At 54.0% G+C, this 17002-nt stretch overlaps 6 protein-coding genes across 6 annotated transcripts; 3 read left to right on the top strand and 3 right to left on the bottom strand.

The window, feature by feature from the left end:
- Window positions 1–554: 554 nt before the first annotated feature.
- On the top strand, window positions 555–1735 carry MAM_06016 (oligosaccharyl transferase subunit; the record flags this gene model as incomplete). The annotated part of the gene is made up of 4 exons (XM_040824814.1): window positions 555–905; window positions 965–1065; window positions 1128–1483; window positions 1551–1735. 4 exons carry the CDS (start codon window positions 555–557, stop codon window positions 1733–1735), a joined length of 993 nt encoding a protein of 330 aa, XP_040677234.1.
- A 1014-nt stretch (window positions 1736–2749) lies between these two features.
- MAM_06015 (Ankyrin repeat-containing domain protein) lies at window positions 2750–5524 on the top strand (the record flags this gene model as incomplete). The annotated part of the gene is made up of 1 exon (XM_040824813.1): window positions 2750–5524. One exon carries the CDS (start codon window positions 2750–2752, stop codon window positions 5522–5524), a length of 2775 nt encoding a protein of 924 aa, XP_040677233.1.
- A 1158-nt stretch (window positions 5525–6682) lies between these two features.
- MAM_06014 (WD domain-containing protein) lies at window positions 6683–7937 on the bottom strand (the record flags this gene model as incomplete). Its single annotated transcript, XM_040824812.1, has 3 exons — window positions 6683–7108; window positions 7418–7735; window positions 7818–7937. The coding sequence occupies 3 exons, from the start codon at window positions 7935–7937 to the stop codon at window positions 6683–6685; spliced, it is 864 nt and encodes a 287-aa protein (XP_040677232.1).
- Window positions 7938–9128: 1191 nt separating this feature from the next.
- Window positions 9129–10133, bottom strand: MAM_06013 (bromodomain associated protein; the record flags this gene model as incomplete). The annotated part of the gene is made up of 2 exons (XM_040824811.1): window positions 9129–9793; window positions 9851–10133. 2 exons carry the CDS (start codon window positions 10131–10133, stop codon window positions 9129–9131), a joined length of 948 nt encoding a protein of 315 aa, XP_040677231.1.
- A 1624-nt stretch (window positions 10134–11757) lies between these two features.
- On the top strand, window positions 11758–14298 carry MAM_06012 (isochorismatase; the record flags this gene model as incomplete). Its single annotated transcript, XM_040824810.1, has 1 exon — window positions 11758–14298. The coding sequence occupies one exon, from the start codon at window positions 11758–11760 to the stop codon at window positions 14296–14298; it is 2541 nt and encodes an 846-aa protein (XP_040677230.1).
- Window positions 14299–14661: 363 nt separating this feature from the next.
- MAM_06011 (serine hydroxymethyltransferase) lies at window positions 14662–16473 on the bottom strand (the record flags this gene model as incomplete). Its single annotated transcript, XM_040824809.1, has 5 exons — window positions 14662–15809; window positions 15882–16019; window positions 16077–16170; window positions 16232–16288; window positions 16363–16473. The coding sequence occupies 5 exons, from the start codon at window positions 16471–16473 to the stop codon at window positions 14662–14664; spliced, it is 1548 nt and encodes a 515-aa protein (XP_040677229.1).
- Window positions 16474–17002: the final 529 nt, after the last annotated feature.

Here is a 17002-nt window from a genome sequence, read left to right as displayed (position 1 = left end):
CTATCTTGCGAGGTCTCTCAGACACGCCAGACCGGCCGAGCGAGGAACCCGGGAATTGAAGGGTTGCACGCGAGAATGGGTGCCAGTTGATGCAGTTCCAACGCAGCCTCGGTCAGATGGGTTCGATTCAGATATTCCAGGTACAGCCGTCTGCCTTCATATATCAAGAGTCGCGGTGGGTGGCGAAGCCAGCTGTCAGCGACCTTGACAACTTGTTGGTGGTCCGTGTTTTGCTTGGGCAATCCCGTCGTGGAAGAGTAAACATCTTGCTGCTTTGGGCTTAGCGTAACCGTGGAGCCGTTGTTCAGTCGATGTCTCAGCAGGCATTGCTGGCTGACTAAGCCCAGGGACCCTCAACGCGCAGATGTGTGGCGCTCATGTGGCTGAACCTCTGGCCAAGCCACTATTTACCTCTGTGTGCGCGCACCGTGAGGCCACCTCATCTTTCAAGTTCGATGTTTCACAGAGCTCTATGAGTTCTCACTCCCTCCCCAATCATCATCGTTCTATAACCAAGGCAATTGGCAACAACGACATTTTTTCTATTGTTCACGATGCGCGTCCTTTCTCTTATAGCTTCAGCTAGCGCGTTAGCCGCTGGTGTCTTTGCCGCGCAGCAATCTTCCGAGGAGAGATTCATCAAGTTCAGCCGTCTCGCTCGCGTCTCGACTCCTCTCCAACTCAACGATGTTTCGTACAAGTCATTGACAAGCGCTCCACGCGACTATTCCGTCGCAGTTATCTTTACGGCGCAGGATTCTCGATTCGGATGCCAGCTTTGCCGGGACTTCAAACCAGAGTGGGATTTGGTTGCCCAGAGCTGGGCTCGTGGTGATAAACGACAAGAGTCTCGGCTGTTCTTTGGTGTCTTGGATTTTTCTGAGGGCAGAGATACCTTTTTATCGGTATGGGCGACGGCCGATTGGAAATCTTGGTACACGATGCTAACAGGGTGTTTGCACAGCTTGGTCTTCAAACAGCTCCCGTCTTGATGTTCTTCCCTCCAACAACAGGACCCCACGCCGTCGCCTCGGTTGAGCCTTTGCGATACGACTTTACCACTGGGTGAGAAACGACGCCAATGGGGTGAAACGCTTCTAGGACAGGCTAATAAATCAATATTGCAGATCTCCCACCGCCGAGCACGTTCGAAACTGGCTGGTCCGCCATCTTTCTGGCCGCCCTCATCCCGAGATCAAGCGCCCCATCAACTGGTTGAAGTGGGCATCCCTCTTCACTTTTGTTGCCGGCGCCGTCACTGCCATGGTCTCCGCGTCACCATACATTCTGCCCATTTTGCAGAACCGGAATCTCTGGGCCGCAGGCAGCATGATTGCTATTCTCCTCTTTATTAGCGGTCACATGTTTAATCACATTCGAAAGGTCCCTTATGTGACGGGAGACGGCAAAGGAGGCATCACCTACTTTACTGGTGGATTCCAAAACCAACTCGGGCTTGAAGTTCAGATTGTTGCCGCAATTTGTAAGTTCTAACTGCAGATGTCTCCAAAAGTCGGGGTGGGACCATGTGCTGACGATTTCTTCCGCAGACGGTGTCCTGAGCTTCTGCACCATTGCGCTTGCAACCAAGGTCCCACGCATGACCAGCCCCAAGTCGCAGTCTGTTCTTGTGCTGGTCTGGGGCGGCGCCATGTTCTTCATCTACGGCTTCCTGCTCAGCGTCTTTCGTGTCAAGAACTCAAGCTACCCATTCTCATTGCCACCGTTCATGTGAGCGCCAAGACCAGAAGGCGACCCGCTTCACTGCCTACGACCGGAAGTTGTTCAACCAGAGTCAACATGATGTTGCCAGCGACAAGTTCCTTGCCCCGAGATGATAGATGCAGAGCATAGATTAGGGCCAAAAGCTACTACGATTGTATTCAGCATATTCATCATGAGTGCCCAAGCGAACCGCATGATGGCTATGCAGGGCCATGCAGGTGATGAATAAACAAATTGTCACTCAGCTCTTGGGCGACTTTCCCATGGTCTCATGTCTGTTTCCTGCGTTTCTAAAGGCTGTATGTGTGGTCCAACCGAAGTTGTGTTGACGACAAAGGCGAACAAGGCCATCAGGTAATGAATAAAGAAGTTGTTATTCAGCTCTTCAGTCATAGTCCCATGCTTCAATGTCTGTTTGCTGCGTGTCTAAAGGCTATATGTATGATGCAACTGAAGTTGTGTTGGCGACGAGAGGCAAATGAGGCCATACAGGTTATGAAGAAGAAGTTGGCACGCGGCTCTTCGGTCACATCCCCATGCTTTTCATGTCCGTTTCCTGTCTGTCTGCAGGCTATTTGCATAGCTCGACTGAAGTCATGTTGGCCATGGAGGCGAACGAGGCCATACAGGTGAGGGACAAGAAGCTGTCATGCGGCTCCTCGGTCACATCCCACGCTCATGTGGTTTGTTGCAAGTCCAAAGGCTGCGTGTGTGGTTCGAATGTATTGGCAACCAAGGCAAACGCAGAACGGGCGTGAGGACGGGACTCGACAGCAACAATCATAAGTAGTCCCGAGGTCTTCTGCCTCGGAGCTGACTTCAAACCACCACCAGTCTTCCTCACCACCCCACCGACTGGTCGTGAAGACAAACTACCGTCTCCAGCAGGACGTGCTCGTCGCGATCGAGTAAGCACTGGCATCTCGCCCCGTCATACAATGTTGCTGCAGCACGCTGATACATCATCGCAGTCTCTTCAACGCTGAATCTTGGTGACATTCATTTCTGCCAGGAAGCTCCCATCATGTCGTCGATGTCTTCGTCGATGTCTTCGTCGAGGTCTTCGACGTCGTCAGACGCTCGTCGTGAGGACTTGGAGGAGATTGTTCAGAAGGTAGAACCCCGGGCCTTGTTGTCTCTCCTACGATGGCAGCCATTCCTTGCAGCGGTAGTCCTGCCGAACAGCATTTCAAAGAGAACCCGTGAAGGCTTAACGATCCTACATTTGCTTCTGGAGCCTGACGAGGGGGACCCGTTGGAAGCCGGGTCCCATCGCAGCCTGTTCAGGGCACTCCTCGCGCGGAGTGACCATGTCAACCTGTGGATCCGGAGAGCGAAAAAATGCAAAGACAATCTCTTATCTCATGCGATATCACGGAGGAATGAAGCGGCAATCATGGCATTGCTACAAGACCAGCGCGTCTACGTGAACACTAAATGCCCTTGTCTCCAAGGCTTATGTCCGTTGAAATATGCCGTCCAAGAAAAGCAACTAGGACTTGCTCGCGCGCTGCTCGTTCGGAGAGACATTAGTTTGTTAATCAACACATGCGCTGAGGCACAGCCGCTGTGTGCGGCCATGAACAGCGACGAGGTTTGGAGACGACTGCTGTCCTATGACGCAACGAAGTTGGCGGATTACGACGCACCACTCACGCAACTTGCCAATGAGCACTCGGAAGTCGTCGAGTTTTTGCTATCGCCGCCTCGCGACGGGATGGACCTCGGACGAATCAGCACCAATCGGACGCTATTGTCGTTTGCTGCCCAGTATGGGCATGTGAAGATCTTCGACCTGCTCGCATCGCGGTCTGATTTCGATGCAGACGTCAAAGACGACCAAGGTCTAACACCACTATCATACGCTGCTGAGCAGGGACACGTCGAAGTCGTCGAACGTTTGCTATCCAAGGCTGGGGTTGATGTAAACTCTCTAGACAAGGCAGCTCGAACGCCACTGTCGTACGCTGCCGAGCGTGGACATGGCAAAGTCGTCGAACGTTTGCTATCGGCGCCTGGAGTCATTGCAGACTTGGGACAGGACAACACAAAGACGACGCCGTTGATGCATGCTGTTGACAAAGGGCATACACAAGTCGTCCAGCACCTTTTGCGGTCTGGAGCTTCTGTAAGCACCAGGGACATATGGCATCGATCGCCATTGTCATTTGCTGCTGACCGGGGGGGAATTGACGTCGTTGAGCTTTTGCTACGCCATCCCGGCGTTGAGATAAGCTCTGACGATGTATTCAGGGCTGCTCGGAGGTGGCAAGGAAAACTCTTCACGCGCCTGCTTTCTGCGCAGCGAGGCAACGGCAGTGGCGAAGATCAGGGGCTCGATTCGCCAAAAGGGGATGTCACCACGGAGAACTATTCACAAATCTTGGGATTCCTGCTTTCGTGGGACCCCGATGACAAAGAAGGTAGCATCGAAGGCCGGCTAGCATCTGCTGCCTCGCGTGGAGATGTAGAATTCTTGGAGTGCATACTATCGCAACCTGGCGTCGAGGAATACGTTGCACGTTACAGGAATGCGGCCTTGACACGGGCGGTCGATGCTGGGCATGAAGAAGCTGTAGAGTTTCTTCTATCCCGGGCTAATGCTATGGCAACTCATAGAGATTCTTGGGGCCGTTCGCCACTTTCCCATGCCGTTTCGGCTGGGAATGCAAAACTGGTAAAGCAGCTAGCAGATCCTGATCTTTACGCCGGCGACCAACACGACTACTTTTCAAAGCCACTGATCCAGGCTGCTGAGATGGGTCGCCGCGATCTAGTTGAGCTGCTACTAGCAGGCTCCCCAGCCGAGGCAAAGCAAAAGGCGCTACTCGCGGCTATTGAGGATGGCTCTGCATCGGTGGTAGAGCTACTTCTCTCGCAGCCTGATGTCGTCGCAGACCCCGCTGATGCTCATTCGAAATCTGATGTCGACTCAGACTCCCGCGATGCTGAATCGAAATTTGATGTCAGCTCAGACTCCGAGAGTTCTGATTCGCAATCTAATGACGACACAGACTCCGAGAGTTCTGATTCGCAATCTAATGACGACACAGACTCCAATGGTTCTAATTCGCGATCTAATGTCGACACAGACTCCGATGGTTCTGATTCGCACATCCCAACGCCGCTACTTCTGGCCGTTGGGAGAGATGACGAGGAAATAGTCAAGCTGCTACTGCCACGCTGCTCAGGAAACTCAAAATACGAGGCACTAGTTTGTGCCATCAAGCAGCGTGCTCGAGTAGCAGACCTGCTAATCGAGGATCGTGACTTAGACTCGAAAACGTTACTATTGTCTGCTGCCCACGACTGCCCCCAGCTCTTCGAAAGGCTCTTACGAGAGAAGCGTGTGGATGTCAACGTCCGAGACCCATTCGGACATACGGTGCTGTTTGAGGCCGTCCGAAAGCACCACCGAGATATGGTAAAGTTTCTGCTATCACAGCCCGGCATTGACATACTCGGCAAGGACGAATTTGGCCGTCAACCGCTGTGGTATGCTCGCAAACCACGCATTATCCAAGAGCTGCTAAGGCACGGCCCGGTAGAACAGATGGAAGCAACCGCTGCAGACATGCTGCTGAACGAGGACGTGTACCTGGCACACGATGCCATAAAGCTATTGCATGATGTTTGCCGAGCCGGCCCGATCTGGCAGGATCCGCAATTTCGAAAAAATGTTCTGTTAACAGCCGTCAGACAAACGGAAACCCCCTACGTCAATATGCTACTAACCCAGCCGGATTTCGACATGAAGATGCGCGAAGCAGATTCTCCCGGGGACACCGCGCCGATGTAGGCGCCGACTGGAGCCGAGACCGTTTCTTCGCCGACGAGTCTTGCAAAATAACCCCTTTTGAATGCTGTCGGCAAGAATTGACTCTTTGGGTTGTTGCCTTCGATACGGGGGGATCAAGTGGGCGTGTCGTACGGCTTGAGCGATGGTCCGACGGAAATGTAGAGACCGAGCGTGTATTGCATGTGCATATCTGGAGGCAAAGCGCTTGGGAGGAAGCGGAGACCACGAGTTGAAGAGGCAACGCGACATGAGTAATGACTGATATGCAAAGCCGCTTGGGACGTGGTGGAAACCACAAGTTGAGGAAATTGCGCAACGAGAGATACAAGCCAAGTGGGCAGCAACAGACCCGGCTCCTATCACTAGAATGCTTTTCTTTTTCTTCTTCTTCTTCTTCTTCTTCTTCTTCTTCTCCTTCTCCTTCTCCTTCTCCTTCTCCTTCTCCTTCTCCTCCTTCTCCTTCTCCTTCTCCTCCTTCTGCAAGGAGACCTTTTTACAGACTAGATTTAGCAATAACAACTCGCCCTCTTTTCTTTTCCCCCTTTTTGTTTCCTTGTCCCTTGTCCCCTCTTCACCTCACGCCCAACCATCGCCCAGTGTTGGGGAGGCGAAATAAATTCGACTTCTCTCGAAAGAACACAACGTGCCACGTCCACCCTGCCTTCAGAGGCTGTCTACCAAGCGTGCAAGTGATGCGTCATACGCCTCGTCAGATGAATTCACCGTGTTATTATTCCCCGCTGATACTTGCATCTTCTTTCTTTCACTTGACCTATCAAACAAGAGAGGGAAGACAAGAAAAAAAAAGAAAAAGAAAAGCTAAGCGAGGATGAAGCCAGCCATATGACGCCCCCCCCCCATGATCTACTGTTCTTTCCACTCCATGATGCCCCATCCCCATCTTCCCGGTCTTGTCCGCCGTTCAACTCGTCCCAAAAGCGTACGTGTCCCTGTTTTGTCTTGCGCGCCCTTTTGTGTCTCTCGATCTCATATCGTGCGCAAACGTTCACTGTGATTTTGTTTGCTGAAATATTTCTTGCATTTTTTTTCTCGTTTTTGTTCTTGGCTCTCTCTTAGACCTATTTCTTTAGTTACAAAGCGGGTGAGGGGTAGTTGTGACGAAAGCCTTCTCTCTTTTGTTTTTTTGACTCGAGAAATTTATGCCCTCGACATGACGCCCCAAGCACGGATGATGTTGTCAGTGTAACCGGCGAACAGAGTCTGGCCGTCGGCAGACCAAGCGAGGGAGACACATTCGGGCTCCCGGCTCTTCTTGCCGACGGCGGTGAACTCGGGCTTGAGCTCGTCGACCTTGGACTTCTTCTCGAGGTCGAAGATGATGATGCTGCTGGCGGTGGCGGCGCACAGCCAGTATCGGTTGGGCGAGAAGACGAGGGCGTGGATCTCGTCGTTGGCGTTGAGGGAGTACAGGTGCTTGGACTCGTTAAGATCCCAGAGCATGGTGGTGCCGTCCTTGCCACCAGAGGCGCAGAGGGAGCCGTCGGGGGAGATGGTGACGGTGTTGATGTATCCGGTGTGGCCGATGTGGTCGGTCTGCAACTTGCAGCTCGAGAGCTCCCAGACCTGTTTTGTTTCAAACCATTCGTTAGCGAGTTTGCGGCGCGTGGTTGTGCTAATCGGCCGGACCAAGACGCAAATAGTGGTGAGGTTTGTGTAATGCTCCCCGCCTCCCATCCCCAAAATACGTAGGTATTTCGCATTGAAAGAAATCAGGCAAAGATGATTAGTTTGTCTCATGGCCCAAAAAGGCTCTGAAGTAGCAAATACTTTTATAATTTTGCAGAAACATCATGTGGAAACAAGGGCATGTTCTCTTTTGCGTTTGGCCACGACCCGGCTAGCATTCTCTAGGCAACAGTTGCGGCAACATACCTTGACAAGCTTGTCCCAGCCGGAGGAGACAATGACGGGGTTCTGGGGGTTGGGGCTGAATCGCACGCAAGAAACCCACTCAGTGTGGCCCTTTTCGGAGATGGTGAACTTGCAGTCACCGAGGGTATTCCACAGCTTGATGGTCCGGTCCCGGGAACCAGAGACGATCTGACGGTTGTCGGCAGAGAAAGAGACGGAGAGGACGTCGTTGGTGTGGCCGACGAATCGTCGAGTGGTGGTGCCGGTGGCGAGCTCCCACAGGCGAAGGGTCTTGTCCCAAGAGGCGGACAGGGCGTAAGCGCCGTCGGAGGAGATGACCTGTTGTCAACGCATCAGCCAAGGGTCCGTCACGTAGCTCATCGCAGCTCGGGCAATAGCTTGAGGCATGACAGTAACATACGCAGTCCGAGACGATGTGGGAGTGGCCCGTCAGGGATCGCTTCGGGTATCCGTACTGGGTCTCATCGCGAGTGAGGTTCCAGATAATCAGGGTCTTGTCGCGGGAGGCGGACAAGAGCATGTTGGGGCTGCAACACGGCCGGCGTTAGTATTTGGTTCCACGGCAAAATCAATATAGATGTAGATGTATTCGTCTTCGACACGGAAGCATCGCACGTACTTTTCCATGGAGGTAGCCAGAGAGGTGACCCAGCCGTTCTATTATACAAAGTCAGCATTTCCGAAATTTAGTCGAAATCGTCGCAAACTGTGACTGTTGCATCTCTCCATGTTGATAGGGCCAGAATTGGAGCACGTTGATGGTCCCAAAACCGACACACAAATTCTGCGTCAATGCGGCGGGAGGCAGTGTATGTGGGAGTCAAAACGTACGTGGCCCTCCAGAGTGCCCTTGAGGATCAATTGTTCAGCCATGGCGACGAAGACGAAGGCGATGCAACGAAATTTGGGAGTTGCAGTGGGAGGCGGAGGGAAGATGGATGTCTGAAGGGCTTCGCGAGGGCTGGCTGTTCTGCAAAACCGGACTGGACTGGGTCGCTTGCAAGTGGTCTCGGTGGCTCGGCTGAAAATGCGATAATTTTTGTGTGGGTGAAAAATTAGGGCCGCCGCATTGCCAGGGGTCCCGCAGGTACGTTGTGGCCTTGTGGCCCGTGGGTGCTTTGGCCAATGAGCCGTTTTCCCGGGCACGGTGAATGCTGACACTTTTTGAACGTACTCTCTACGGAGTACCTAGAGTAAGAACCCTGGTAGGTACCTGCCTGGGTAAGTACCTAGGTACTTAGAGGTAGTATGGACCACAGACTACCGAGTACTGCTTACTTAAGTACGCTATAACTACTCCGTAACGTTATGTACTCTGTGGTTTGGGATGACAAGAACTTCTTCAGACGCTTCTCGTGCATTGTTTCAGAGCTTCTCTGGCCGGCTCAAACATGTAACTTAATACTGAGCTTGTCTTGGTGCTATCCACAAGTCGGAGCTGTGAGATGCACTGACGTGCTGTCGCGTGTTTAACTTACTCTGCAAAAACCATGCCATCATATTACAGCACAATTAGACAAGTGGCCCATGACCCGAAAAATTAGCGCATTTAACTGCTTTAGGCTTCAAGTGACTGCTTTCCCCCATAACTACCATGCAAATGCAACTCCAAACTCCAAGCCAGCCGCCAGTGCTAAACCCAATGCACATCCCATTCCCGATTGATCAACACTTCGGGTATCATGACGGTGAAGGCAGCACATCACATCAATTAATTCCCTTTGGAAGACAATACCGTCAATCGCTTGCCCATCCGAGAAACCTCCTTTCGCGAAAACACAGCGTCTCCATTGACGATCATGCTATGATCAGCAATATCAACATTGTCCGTGTTTTCCCCACGATTGTCAGCTCCCATAAAGCGTTTCATGGTTAATTCCCAGAGCCGAAACCGTTCCTTGCCTTGTACATCCTTCTCAACCAAATTCTTGGCCTCCTTCTGCTTGCGCATCTTGGAGGCCCGAACTAACCGACGCAGGGCGTCTTCGCCTTGCTGCGCTGTTCTGGCCGCTTCTTCTCGGATCTTCTGGGCGTCTCTCGCATTCGTGTCCTCTTGTGGCGTAAACTTGTAGGTGTGGCGGCTAGGAAAGTCAGGGAAGTTTGATGGAATGTAACTCTTTGCTTGTTTGTCGGGTTGGCCACTGAGCTCGGGACCAAGGAGAGGGAGAGTTGTATATGCATCGTCGTCGGCCACGTGGACGCTTTTGTACCTTGGTGTGTAGGCTTCGGCTGGCAGTGGATTCTTGAGATGGGGTTTGAGTGATGAAATTGGCAGGTTAAATCTCCGTAAAACAGCTTCGAAGTCCTTGGGAACGGGGTGGTCACGGCGGGAAGAGAGAGCCATTCTTTTGGTCTCCTCGATGACAGACACAAGATCTGAGCTTGGATTAGCTTGGTATCAAGGTGATCTGCGTTGAATGAGAGAAAACGAACATGTCTCGACAAGGGCTGTGAAGCTCTCCATGGCGTCGGGCGTCGCGGACAAAAAGCCGTCATGTTTCAAAACCAAAGCTATTGACCGTTGAATGCCGGCCCTTGCGTTGGCGTGATGTGTAGGCGCAAGAGATTTGACAGCCACGGCCTCGTCGTCCTGGTCCTCGAGCATGTCGACAGAGACAGTGCCATCTGAAGTATCCTTGTGCTGTGTCCCGCCGAGCCTGCGGCGTTTGGAGTATCCATCCGAGTCTGACGGAGAGAGACTGCGTTTCGATGACATGATCCGGGATTTAGAGAATCTTGAGATGGATGCGACGAACAAGGATGCAGCGCCAGAGTTGGATTTCCCAGAAGCTACCCGACTCTTAAGCCGAGAGTGTGTGGGCCTGCTGGAATCGGTGCATCTGCGGGAGGGAAAAAAAGCAAAACGTCAAACAGTAATCAGACGCCGTGCTGACTCTCACCGGAGGGTTGAACGGATGGGTGGACGTTTCATGCCTTCGAAGTGGTGAGGCTGCGATGGCAAATGCTCGGCTTGTCGTCTGGTGGATGCGTACATCAATTGGCGTGGACATGACAGACGGCCGCAACGCACCAGGTTCCGGAGACGACACCGGATGCCTTGCCAGTCAGGCGAGGTTGGCCAAGTGCGTGGCGTAGCGCCTCGTGCGCGTTAGGCTGTGCCGCGTCCTTGCATTGTTTGCTACCCTGAACCAAGCGAATCGAATCAACTTCCAAGCCGTCGGTTTGATGTCGTACAGCCCGCAAGTCTGGATATATGCCCATGTACGATTATAGTGAATACTTGATACCAAAGCCAAGGCCACGCCTAGCCAGGCACTTTCAATGTCGATGCGACTGGTATTCAAATCCTCGGTTACAATGATGCTGTTGCTGTTGCTGTTGCTGTTGTTACTGCCGCGCCGACCGGCGTCAGTGGCTCCTTCTTTCGCGTTGTGAGAGGAAGCCACCAATACAAGCAGCCACCCGGGTGTACGAGTGCCGACCACACAGTGCGTGTTTGTCTGCTGCCCATCGGAAACCGGAAAACAGTCTCGGCAGTGTTTGACCAGTACGGACATCATCACCCACCACGAGATCGAAACGGGTGGCACAAGTCCTGTCGCCTTGGTGGCCCCTGGAACCCAACTCCATCGCTCGAGAGACATGCCTGCTCCAAGCCGCTAATCACGTCGCACTATCTGCATCATTATTTTGCGGGTTCAACCCAGGGTGGCTGCCACAAGTCCAACGCCCACTGTGCCATCGAACTTAATATCCTCCCTCCTCTCAGCCAGACCGCCTCCCATGTCTCGGTAGCCAACGTCCAGACGCAACCGGATGCAAGGTCGACGCATACCCAAGGAACTAGGGACCTTTGAAGCCGTCGTCCTATTTGGCTCTGGTGACAGACAGAACGACCGAGTCCTCCAAGACTGGTGGCTCAGGTCTCCACTTCATGGCGTCGAATTGTGCTCATGGCCTATTCTGTCACAAATTATCTCGGCACTATGCCTGCAAAGGACTACTACTCTGTACTTATAATACTCTTGTTCTTCCTATTCAACTGCCCGACCCCGGTATAATACAATAATCTCCCAGGCACCCTGCGGAACAGCACGATGCTGTTTGTAGGGCGTTTGTCTTTTCCCCGGCGTCAACATCAACTCGAATAAAAGCTGTCTTTGTCCGGAAGCCATCAACACCGACGACGAGCTGGGATTGCTAGCACCGGAAGCCAGTCACCATACGGAGCACAGCCTCTACACTTTTCGTATCTTGCTGTCAGCTGCACACCGCACCCCTCAGATTCCCACCCACATGAAATATTTCAAATCAAAAGCCGTTAATCGTCTTCACTGGGGAACTGTTGTTTCGGAGTCTCAGACCGCCAAACTCGCAGCATGTTTTCATTTGATGAGGCCCTTCTGCCCAAGATCACCACTAGGAAAGCTTTGATCCTGGTTGATTTTCAAAACGATTTCCTCGATCCTGGTGGAGCCCTGCCATCTTCGGATCCTGACGGCTTCATAAGTCGCGCCGTTGAACTAGTGACCAAATTTCGTGGAAACGGCGATGTCGTTTGGCTTCAGTCGCAGTTCGAAAGCCCGGTACTAGTGGACCACGAGACTATCATCGTCTCCGACGCACCGCCGGTGACTAGGCGCCAAGGACGTCGACGTCGAGGACGAAATGCTCCTCCTCCCGTGCCTGCGAACCCAGATGAGCCATTGGATCCCGAAGCCTTCCTGAGCCACCCAGAAGCTACCTGTGTAAAGCCGTCATCATGGGGAGCTCAGATGAGCCCAGCCGTTGAAATTGCCGTGCAAAAGGGAGACACTGTTCTGTCCAAGTCTCAATACTCTGGTTTCAAAGAAACCCAACTCCTTTTGTTACTCCGGGCGAAGATGGTCATGGATGTCTACATATGCGGGTCGCTGGTCAATGTAGGAGTCCACGCCACTGCATTGGACGCCGCGGGCCACGGATTGTCAATCACCATCGTCGAAGACTGTTGTGGCTACCGTAACGAACAGCGACAGTTCGCGGCAGTGCGGAGTCTGATTGAACTCACAGGTTGTGAGATTGCGTCTTCGGCAGAAATACTGGAAAGTCTTCAGCCTGAGAGAGCCACAAAATCTTCCGTTTCAGCAGGTAAAAGGCCAGGCAATCGCATTGCGGACACTGATTCCCCTGACCTTGTGCGACACATGGCGGGCCTTCAGCTTGATGCTGAATCCCCAGCGGCTGCCAAGACTGCCAATGGCGCAGCCCCGTCACCAGCCAGCAAGGCTGATTCGCAGTCTGCTCAGCTGAAACAAGAGGAGACCATTGGGGAAGAAGGAAAACCGATGCCCACTGATGTGGAACCTCGCAAATCAGTTGAAAAAGAGGGTAGCCTTGGTTTATCGATCGCAGGAGCCACTAACAAAGACCGAGAGGCTTCATCCATCACCAACTCTAAACTACATCCAACGACAATCGTACCCAGCCCACCACCAGGCACTTCCAACAAGGATGAGGAACAAGTCCTGCCAAAAAGCTTATGCGAAGGCGACACGGAGGTCATTGAAAATGTCCTACCTGAAGGCCTAGCTAAAGACGCTTATGAAAAACTACGCGATGAAGTGCAGTGGCAACGAATGTTGCACCAAGGCAGCGAGGTTCCCCGCCTGGTAGCCGTGCAAGGCGAGATATCAGATGATGGAAGCATGCCAGTTTACCGCCATCCATCAGACGAATCACCACCACTGCTGCCTTTTTCTCCTACCGTCCTGGCCATCAAAGCCGAAACCGAGAAACATCTAGGGCACGCTCTAAACCACGTGCTAATACAATTCTACCGCGACGGCAAGGACTACATATCTGAACACAGTGACAAGACCATAGACATTGTCAAGGGCTCGTACATTGCCAATGTCAGTCTAGGCGCAGAGCGAACCATGGTATTCAGAACAAAGAGGCACGGTAAGGACCCGTCTCACAATGATACTGCCTGCCCGGAAGACACAGGACGCCAGGTTCAACGCACACAGCTGCCTCATAATTCTCTATGCCGCATGGGTCTGAAGACAAATATGAAATGGCTTCACTCTATTCGTCAAGACAAGCGCGCGGCGAGGGACAAGTCACCAGAGGAACTAGCGTTCAAAGGTGGCAGGATCTCTTTGACGTTCCGACAAATCGGTACTTTCTTGGATAAAAATGAAACCATCATCTGGGGCCAGGGCGCCACTGGAAAGTCGCGCGAGACAGCTCAACCAGTCATCAATGGGCAAAGCCCCGAGGCTGTTGAAATGTTAAAGGCCTTCGGTGCAGAGAACAACTCTTCGATGTTCGACTGGGAAGCCCGGTACGGCAAAGGCTTCGACGTCCTACATATCAGCAACTCCCCGCGCTTCTTTGCCTCTGCTGATACGATATGTGACATGCGCGTTCATCTCATGCTCGCTGAGTACGGCATCAACTTTGCTAAAGGCAGTATGGCGCCAGATCCAAGGAGCAGTGACACGGCACAAACACCAATTCGCTTTGTCGACAATGATGCAAGCAAGTCTATTGTGGACGGAGACGTAGCCATCATGCTCTATCTGAATGCCGTGTATGGCCCCGACAAGCAGAGTGAAGCCGACGTGGCCGTCCGGTTTACAAGATTTCAACGAGCGCTGACGCTAGGCGAGTTGTGGAGGCAACACGATAAATCTGCGCCTCTGAGCAAGACCCTCCGCCGAGAACTAGCTACATGGGATGAAGTCGCCGCGAACCCCCCTGAAAGGGGGACGACTGACTCGACGCCTGGTATAGCCGATTTTGCGGCGTGGCCTGTCCTGCATGCTATCGTGGAACAGTATGGTGTGGAGGTGCTCGATGGAATAGGGACTTTGAGGGGATACTATGAGCGGATTGGGAAGAGCGACGCAACGAAGAAGGTGATTGGGAAGTGATGCGTGCGGTTGGGTAGATCTCATACAATTTGTCTCAGCGTCTGCAGCGGCTCGTGGCCTTGGGTAAATGAATACTATTCAAGGATACATTCTGCCGTTAACTGTTGAGATGAGTGTCGTTGAGAGATTTTTTGGTGGTGAGATTGCGGTGATAAGTGACGGCGAGTCGCGGAGTTGATCCTCATAATGTTCACATAGCCCTCCAGTCAGACCGACATGTACACGTAAGTTAAATTACATTTATGCCTTCCCACCCAGCATGCACAAAACGCAAGCTGCCTGCGTTCCCCTCTCCAAAGAAAGACCATCCAAAAGTACATGAACCTTTCTTCAAGCCGTCGGCTCCATCTGGCCTGGGCAAAGCTACTTGGAAGCATCCCAAGGCAAGGGAAAGGTACCAGCCCAATCCTGAACCTCTTTTCGCAGCTGGACGATTTCGGACTCCGAGTCGCCGTTGCCGACGTGGTCGAGGAACAGCTTGAGCCTGGCAGGGCTCTTCTCTCCGCGCTCTCTAGCGGCGGCCTTGACGGCCTTGTCGATGCGGACCGCGATGGTGACAGCGCGGTCGACAATGTCGGCGACGAGGACAAAGTCGTTCTCGGTGAAGCCGCGCGTGGTCATGGCCGGGGTGCCCATTCGGAGGCCGCCGGGGACGAGGGCGGAGCGGTCGCCGGGGACGGTGTTTTTGTTGGCGGCCACGCCGACAAGTTCGAGGATGCGCTCGACTCGGCCGCCGTCGACGCCGTGGGGCTTGAGGTCCGCGAGGACGAGGTGGTTGTCTGTTCCGCCGCTGACGAGGCTGTATCCGAGGCCGCCCTTGTCCTTGTCCTCACCGAGGCGCCTGGCGAAGGCCTTGGCGTTGGCGAGGACCTGAGACTGGTAGGCGTGGAAGTCGGGAGCCTGGGCCTGCTTGAGGGCGACGGAGAGGGCCGCGATGGTGTGGTTGTGAGGACCGCCCTGGTGGCCCGGGAAGACGGAGGTGTTGATGGGGCCTTCGAGGTTGTACATCTCGTCAGCCTTGGTCTTGGGGTTCGTGCGACGGACGCCCTTGCGAAAGAAGATCAGGGCTCCGCGCGGGCCCCTCAGGCTCTTGTGGGAGGTGGTGGTGACGACGTCGGCGTAGGGGAAGGGCCCGGGGAGGACCTTGGCGGCGACGAGGCCCGAGATGTGAGCCATGTCCGCCAGCAGGTAGGCGTTGGCCTTGTCGCAGATGTCGCGCATGCGCTTGTAGTCGATCAGGCGGCTGTAGGCGCTGGCGCCGGCGACGATGATCTTGGGGCGGTAGACGAGCGCAAGCTCCTCGAGCTTGTCGTAGTCGATCAGGCCGGTCGACTCGTCCAGCCGGTACGGGAGCGTCTCGAAGTACTTGGATATGAAGGAGATCTTCTTGGTGGGGGTCTGGTAGCCGTGGGACAGATGGCCGCCGTGAGGGAGGTCAAGCCCCATGAGGCGATCGTGGGTGTTCATGAGCGCGGAGTAGACGTACAGGTTGGCGGGAGCGCCAGAAAGAGCTGGATGGAGCAATCGTCGTGTTAGTAGCCATGTGCGGTCTGCGCAGCGACGCGGCACCTGCTATGCCGTACCTTGGACGTTGACGCCCCAGTTCTCGGCGTCAAGATCGAAAGCTTCCAGAGCTCGCTGCTGGCAGAGACGTTCTGACTGGTCAATAAACTCGTTGCCGCCATAGTATCGAGCGCCAGGGTAGCCTTCGGAGTATTTGTCTGCCATGTCGAATTAGTATCGCCCGGGTCGTTCCCCTCCAGCAGAAGTCGGCTCACTCTGCATGACACTGCCGAGAGCATCCAGAACGGCCTGGGAAGTAAAGTTCTCAGAGGGAATGAGGTTGATGAAGTGCTTCTGGCGCCTTTTCTCCTGTTGACTTGTCAGCAGTCCAAGAGCATCAGGCCACGAGATGCCGAGCCGCAAGACGCACATTTTCGACGAGGTCGAATACAGCCGGGTCGGCCTGCTGCAGATGAGCGGCAAGGAGCTGGAGTTGTCACAAGACGAAGGAACAGAAGAGTCAGCGCGTGACGCGATGCGAGGGTTGGTTGCGCCACCCACCTGCTGCTGTCCATCCAAGGCTATGGAGGACCTGGCTCGTTGAGCGGTGGCGATTGGCTTGACGAGGCCACGAAGGGCGCGCGAAGCGCCTCGCAGGCCGGGCAGAGACATGGCTGCGATGGGCAAAGGTGGCGAGTGAGTGCTGTGTGTAAGATTTGTCGACGCAGGAGGGAGCCAGCGCGTGGCGTGAGGGCGGAAGAGAGCGAGGAGAGCTCGAGGGGAGAGGCTCGGATGACGCAGCCCCCAAATAACTACCTGCTCAAAATACTCTGCAAGTGACTCAGTTGCTCAAGTACCTGGGGAGGTGATGAATGCCTCGATGGAGGAAGAGAGAAGTTGAGAAAGACGACGGAGCGGCCGGATTCGGAGCAGCGACGACGGGCTTGGAGCGGCTCGACTCGACCACGGCTGGCCTCGGCCGTTGGCTGACGGCGCAAACACATGGATTGGCGTCTCGAGTCTCGAGTCGGTTGTCCGATGGGCTCCGAGAGCCGGTACGTACCCGCCTCCTTGCCTCGCCCCCAGCAGTTCGCCGGTGGAGTCTGCGCTGCAGCCTGGAGGCCAACAGGTCACAGGTCTTTGCTCCGGCGGCGCTCCGGCGGCGCTCCAGTGAGTCCCCAGCACGTTCTCATTACCTAAA

This window comes from Metarhizium album (genome assembly GCF_000804445.1).
Source record: "Metarhizium album ARSEF 1941 chromosome Unknown scaffold_17, whole genome shotgun sequence".
NCBI lineage: Eukaryota > Fungi > Ascomycota > Sordariomycetes > Hypocreales > Clavicipitaceae > Metarhizium > Metarhizium album.
Note: the sequence above shows the minus strand (reverse complement) of the source record. Positions and strands in the feature narration are given on the sequence as shown.